At 41.3% G+C, this 7,051-nt stretch overlaps 1 protein-coding gene across 1 annotated transcript in view; it reads right to left on the reverse strand.

Moving 5' to 3' along the window:
- The window catches only part of LOC103368898 (metabotropic glutamate receptor 7-like), a gene marked incomplete at its 3' end in the record, with an annotated part of 228,378 nt that overhangs the window by 99,361 nt on the left and 121,966 nt on the right, over positions 1 to 7,051 (reverse strand). The window contains exons 3-4 of the mRNA XM_008297428.1: positions 6,357 to 6,492; positions 5,312 to 5,466 (exon numbers count right to left, since the gene is read on the reverse strand). Coding sequence (XP_008295650.1) covers positions 5,312 to 5,466; positions 6,357 to 6,492 — 291 coding nt within the window. The remainder of the gene's footprint in view (positions 1 to 5,311; positions 5,467 to 6,356; positions 6,493 to 7,051) is intronic.

Genomic DNA, 7,051 nt, shown 5'->3' on the forward strand with positions numbered 1-7,051 from the left:
TGCAGTTTTATTGATTTCAAATCAGCAAAAAAGTGTCATTATTTTACAGACATTTGTTGTTATTTGAACAAAAAATTATGTATATCAGAGACTGAAAAATGCTAAATGTAAATTAATAATGTTATTAACAGATTTTTTCCTTGTTCTGTTAAACACACGGACAGCAACAGATTCTGAATTAATGACGTGACGAGAAATAAAAGTGAAAAATTAAGGTTTTTATACTTAATAGTTCCTCAGATATTGACGCCCAAACCGTCTCAAATTTTAACGTTAAAAATAAAAAATATATATACAACAAAATAACTAAAATATTTATATATTCCTAGTTTATGATAAGAAAGTTTCAAGCTAATCTGAGATGGTTAAATAGAAGTCAATCATTTTAATGGAGTTACTGAAGTCATGATGTACATGTGTGATATAAAAAAACTGTTCTGCACTAAACCTAAGAATGAGCCGAACAGACAAACTTCTGTATCAGTGTGTCTGATTCCATCCTAACAGCGTCTCAACACCGCCCCCCTCAGGTCAAACTGAGAACTACAACACTGAGCTCTACAGTGTTTTTTTATTGTTAACATCTTTTTACACAAAGATGAACAATTATGTTTTACTTTGACACCAGAACACTTGCGATTGTAACGCGGGCCCAGTTTCAGACGTTCAGACGGGTATCATATCGAGCTCTGGGCTTCGGCGTCGCAGCTCCTCTGCAGTCTGACATTAACGGGCTCAGATTTGCGGATTAGAGGCTCTAATTGACTCCACAAAGAGGATTCGTCACAGTGGGAGGCTTCAGGCTCGGCAGGCGACGCTGAGGGGAAACTTCCACCTGCAGCCTCCTCCCAGCGTCCTTCTTCTTCCTCCTGCGTCTTCACCTCCTTCATCTTTTCTGCTTCTCTTTCATCTGCCGGCATCAGAGCTTTGTTCGGACGAGCAGCTCCGACGTTCGCACAAAAAAACAAGAGAAGACAATAAAATAAAATTTAAAAAAGCGCCGCCCTCATCTGCTCGGGATCAAACTCGACGGCAGATTTAAATTGAGTTTTCGTGTTTTTTCTAATTCTTTCCTGTTTCGACGTGTTCGTGATATCGCACTCTGTAAAAACCGAGACTTCACAGGAAGCTGATGTCTGAATAAATGAATGAATAAACGCTGGTTATAAGTCAGATGAAGCTTTGTATTAAAATCATGTCGCTGTAACCTTTTCAGAGTAAAAAAACAACATTTCTGAAACGTCCCAGTAATTTCTAGAAGCTGTGTTTGTTCTACGTGGATGAATATAAATCAGACAGATATATTTTAGATTTATTGTGCACATCTGTCATCTCTAATCAAAGCTGGTTATTGCAGCCTCGTTGTTGCAAAAAGCTGGTTTGCCGTAAAGATTTATTGGTTTCGTCTCACGAGCAAACGAAAGACTTGAACAACCTCCCTCGACTTTTGTTGTGAAGTTTTTTCTCCTCTTTTTTTTCCAGGTTTTCCAGCAGAGTTTGTCAGATCTCAACAAGTTGGTGTCTTTTTCTGTCTAAAATGAGCGTTGGAGTTCCTCAGGGATCACGTTTGGGTCCTCTGTTCTTTTTCCTTTTTCTGATTGACTGCAACAGTTATTCACCACCATGGTAGCCTTGTCACGTACAGGAGTTAAGTTTAAAGTGAAATTAAAGTTTTGATTACAAGTTGGTGTCTTTTTCTATCTGAAATGAGCGTTGGAGTTCCTCAGGCATCAAATTTGGGTCCTCCTTTCTTATTTCTGCTTGACTGCAACAGCTATTCACCACCATGGTAGCCTTGTCACTTACAGGAGTTAAGTTTAAAGTGAAATTACAGTTTTTGTTACACGTTGGTGTCTTTTTCTCTCTAAAAATGAGCGTTGGAGTTCCTCAGGGATCAAGTTCGGGTCCTCTTTTCTTTTTCCTTTTTCTGCTCGACTGCAAAAGTTATTCACCATCATGGTAGCCTTGTCACGTACAGGAGTTAAGTTAAAGTGAAATTAAAGTTTTGATTACAAGTTGGTGCAGTTTTATAATTCTAATTATTAATGCTAAACATTTGAAGAAGCTACGTGAGTGTTTAAAGCGGAAGGTTCGAAGCAGCTGAGCATCATCGCAACTTTGAAATACGAAAGAAAAAAATGCTGCTCTGCCTTAAATATGTAACTAACCGCAGCTCTATCGTGCGACCGTAGCAATAAGTCAAACAGAAAAACCATAACGCTGCCACCACCAGGTCAAACAGAGGATTACAACACTGAACAAAAACTAACAATTATATTTTAACCATGTTTGATATTTTAACTTTAATTGTTAAAGACATTTTGAGAAGTGTTTCAACAAAAAACCAAATCGTGATTGAGTCGCAGTTTCTGTTCTTTTTGTATAACAGCATAAATTAATACTTATGTATGTATATATTGTATTACCATTTAACAGAACAAGAAAATCTATGAAATAACAGTTTGAAAAATGTTTAACCATTTTTAGTCCTTCATATAGAAATTTTCTCTCAAGTAACAGCAAATATGTCAAATTGAAAGACAGTAAATTCAACGTAATTTCCAAGTTAAACATTATGAAATAACTAATTCATGAACCATTTATGAAAAATATAGTTTTGTTTTTCATTTTTGGTCATTTTTTTGGGGTGATTTTACTATTATCTGCTAGTAAAAACAAAAAAACCTGTGAATATCTGTTAAACTGTAGAAAATGTTATTTAGCTGTTAGAAACGGTGAACAAACATTTATTTAATACAGCGTATGGCATCGGAGAGTAGTTTGAGGTTAACGAAGTCTCTTCCTGAACGTCCCTTCGTCTGTTTGCCCTCCGGTGTGACGGATCCGTCGCCCTCATGCGGTTCCTCGGGCCGCCCGTCATGCTGCAGAGTTCTGTCTGCCGACTTTACGCCCAGAAAAACCTGCATTTCCATAAATCAGCTGTCAGACGAGGGGGAACAAAAGGCACGGCGGCGGGGACGGTGTTTACGAGCGCGCCACCTCTGATCGTGTCCAAGGTTACGGGCCGAGCCACGCGTCGGTTCTGACCGGGCGGAGACAAACGTCCCAGAGGAGCCGGAAAGGTCACGAATTCATGTTCCGACAAAATCAGTTATTGAGGTTTTGATATGTGAGCAGGAAACTCGATGTGGCCGCAGCAGAGCTTCAGCATCGAGGCAGAAAGAACAACCAAGACATCGGGTTGTATCTGAGGTTCTGTGATTTACTCTGTCGTCTTCGTCTGTCGAGTCCGAACTGATAGAACCTGAATCTGGAAGACAAAGAGTTCGACACAAACACAACCGCGAAGGGACAGTTTGAGATTTCAGGACACAAAGTCGTTTCCTTTGTTGTCATAAGTCTGTTTATGAAGCTACGTCCAGCAGCTGGTTAGCATAGCCTAGCATAAAGAACAAGCAGAGTTTTAGTTCTGTCTTAGGGTTTTGTATCTGTTTGTTGTTGTTTTCTGTTGATTTGTTGTTGTCTTATGTCTCCTTGTTGTTGTTTTGTCTCTTTGTTGTTGTTTTGTGTTATTTTGTGCCTCTTTGTTGTCATCTTGCATCTCTTTGTTACTGTTTTGTGTCTCTTTGTTGTTGTTTTGCGTCTCTTTCATCAGATAAGTTCATTTCCTTTCCAGTAAAAACGACTCCGTCCGTTTGTGACGCTACAGCCGGCGGCTCGTTAGCGTAGCTTAGCATAAGACTTGAAACACTGTCCACGAGCACAAACACACAATAAAAACAAGACGCAGGACGGCAGCGGAATAAACTCATCGTTCCTCGTCGGTTTAATCACAGGACGATCGAACTAAATTAAATCTCCTTGTTTTTAATCTCGGTCCACTTTGGAACTCATAAATAAAGATCTGAGGTGAGTAACGAGCTGCAGGCTTCCCTCGACTCCTTAAATTAAACAGAAGCATTTTACAGAAAACCTTTGTTCCTCCTTGGTTTCACAGTGTTTTAGTGAAACTTGCTGTTCGTCTTTAACGCTTGTTGACTTTTAAATAAGTCCCTTGTTGTCATTTTGTGCTTCTTTATTGTCGTTTTGCGTCTTTTGTTTTCTTTATGTGCCTCTTTGTTTTTGTTTCGCGACTCTTTTTTGGGTTTTTTATTCTCATTTTTTGTGTTGTTTGTGGTTGTTTTGTGTCCCTTTTGTGTGTCTTTGTTACTGTTTTGCATCTGTTTATTGCATCTCAGTCGTTCTGCTTATCATTGTTTTCGTTTCGTGTCTCCTTGTAGTTGTAGTTGTTTTTATTTTTTCCCCTTTTTTTGTCATTTTGTGCCTCTGTGTTTTCGCTTCGCTTCTTTTTGTTTTCTTTATGAGCCTCTGTGTTGTCGTTTTTTGCATCTCTTTTTGGTTTTCTTGCATTTTTCTTGTCATTTGTGGTTGTTTTGCACGTTTTTGTGGTTGTTTTGTGCCGTTTTCATGTTGTTTTGTGTGTTTTTGCTGTCACTTTGTGTCTCGTTGTTGTTTTGCATGTCTTTATTATCAGTTTTTGTGTCTCAGTTGTTTTGCGTATCATCGTTGTCCTTTTGTGTCTCTTTGTTCTCAACTTGCGTCTCTTTGTCGTCGTTTTGTGTCTCTTTTTAGTCTTTCTGTGGTCGTTTTCCTTCAGATTCAGATGAAACTTTTCCAGAAACGTCTCCAACGACACACAAACGACTAAAGACGACTAAACCGAATGAAACAGATCCAGAACCTCACGTAGCTGGTGTCTGGTCGCACAAACAGAACCTCAACGTGAACAAACAAAACTAAACCGTCCAGATTCAGAGTGTGTGGATTCAGGAAACAGCTTCTGACTTCACCAGACATCCTCCAAACATTCACTAAACACCACGAGCGACGGCTCCGGCCACCACGAAGGCGCCGTTCTGACAAGAAACTAAATAAAAGCTGCTCCTCATTTAAAGAAAACTAAAATTAAATTTCCAACAACAGAGGAGGGAAACTTTCCTCTTTGTTGGCGCCGTTGAAAGTTTAATAAAACCAAGATACGGGCTTGCTGCAGATACGGCGGTGCTGACGACGGCGGAATAATGATGGCACATAATCATCATCAAAAGAGTCCTGTGCAGTTCTGTGTCACAGGAAACCCGGGAAACGGCGGAGAGAGAGCGAATGTTCCCGACGATGATTGAGTTTTTCAGAAGTTCTGCTTATTCAGGAGGCAGCGAAATGTGGAGCAGCCACGACTCCGGTTTCTCAGATAAGAGCGTGTGAGGACGAGCCGGTTTCATTCCTAATTTTTTCCGCGTGTAAACTTCAAACTGCGACGTGAGCGGCGCTGAGCCGTGAACGGACTCACCGCTGATGGTGGCTCTCTTGGGCAGGATGGTGATGGCTCCGACGGCGGCGTCCTCCAGCTGGTGGATCGGGCTGTTTTTGGCGCCCCAGCTGTCGGAGCCGATCCACAGGAAGTGGCCCACCTGGTCGGCCCGCTTGCTGGCGTTCAGGATTCCCCTGTGTCCAAACAAAGGCCACAAAGGACGTGAGACTATGAACGACTTGACTGCATCGGCATTCAACAGCTGCACTAATCTGAACAGTTGAATCTTTATTGAACAATCAGGCCCCAAAGTAGAAACTCAACCAAACTGAGTCCAGCTGTGATTTACAATCAGACTAACAGCATCAACAAGGTTCTAAAACAGTCCACAAACAGCAGAACCTTCTCAGCTGTGGACCTTTGGGTTGTATCTATGTCTGCATCATGGCTCCACATGGAGAATATTTGCCAGAAGAACAAAGAAAAAACTAACTGTGACACTTCAGAAAGATGGAAAAGGATCCAAGAAGATCGCTGAGCAACTAAAAATCAGTCAAAGCAGCAGGAACCAGGAGGTCCAGAAGGAACCATAGTAGCTCTGATCAGGGCTGCAGTGGTCGTCCTCCTACAATAACACCAATGACGTCAACAAAGACGTCCTAAACAACACAAAATTACACAAAACGGTAGCAATAAGAGCAGAAAGACACTTCAGAACATCCTCTATGGACGGAGGACAAGAACAAACACCTTTGTTTGCTTTTCGACTCTAAACTTCCAGATGAAACTTTGCTAAAGAACATGAACAGAAGCCTGATGGATGCTGGAGAACATTCTTTGGTCAGATGATAAACTTGTTGGGCTCAGATGGAGTCCAGATGTTTGGTGTGAACCTGACCAGGACCACCACAGTGAGTCCTGAAGGTGAAGCATGGAGGTGGCAGCATCATGATATGAAGAAGTGTTGATGACATTTATAGATGAATGTAAATATAAAGGATATAAACCAGAACACTGTCTGACTAGATGAAGGTTGGAGAAGAGGAAGCAGGAGAACCTGCAACTCAACCAGCGTTTTCGTTACCTGATGTCTTCGTCGGAGGCGAACAGGATGACGGCCCGGGCGTACCGGGTGTCCAGCAGCAGGCGGATGATCTTGTCGAAGTCGGAGGGTTTGTGGTCGTGAGGGATCTTCAGGGACTGAGCGATGCAGATTCCACCTGAGGAGACGAAACAGAGGGCAGCGTTAACCCACAGTAACCCACAGAGGCTTAGACAGGCTCATCTATCGCTTTCACTGTCGAGGACTTTTCCTGGTTTTTCTGTTTCTAAACGTTCATTCGGCATCACGTTGCAAAGTGTCTGTGTGGTGGTGTTGTGTGAATTGTGGTCATTTTGTGTCTCTTTGTGGTTTGTTGGTGTCTTTCTTCCGGTATTTTGTGTCTCTTTGTGAGCATTTTCGATCTTCTTGTGGTTGTGTTGTCATCAGATCGTGTTTCTTTAGAAGCATTTTTTTGTGTCTTTGACAACTGTGTGGGTCTTTGTGGCCATTTTGTGTCTTGTTGTGGTGCTTTAGTGTCTCTTTGTGGCTGTTTGTGGTCATTTTGTGTGGTTTTGTAAGTATTTTGTGTCTCTTTGTGGTGACTTTGTGTCCTTTTCTGACAGTTTTGTGTCTCTTGTGAGAATTTTGTGTCTTCATGTAGTTGTTTCATGTCTTTTTGTGGTTGCATTGTGTGTTTTTCATCAGAGAAATTCATTTTCTTTCTGTCAAAACTCTAC

This window comes from Stegastes partitus, unplaced genomic scaffold, assembly GCF_000690725.1.
Source record: "Stegastes partitus isolate 25-593 unplaced genomic scaffold, Stegastes_partitus-1.0.2 Scaffold1218, whole genome shotgun sequence".
Lineage (NCBI taxonomy): Eukaryota > Metazoa > Chordata > Actinopteri > Pomacentridae > Stegastes > Stegastes partitus.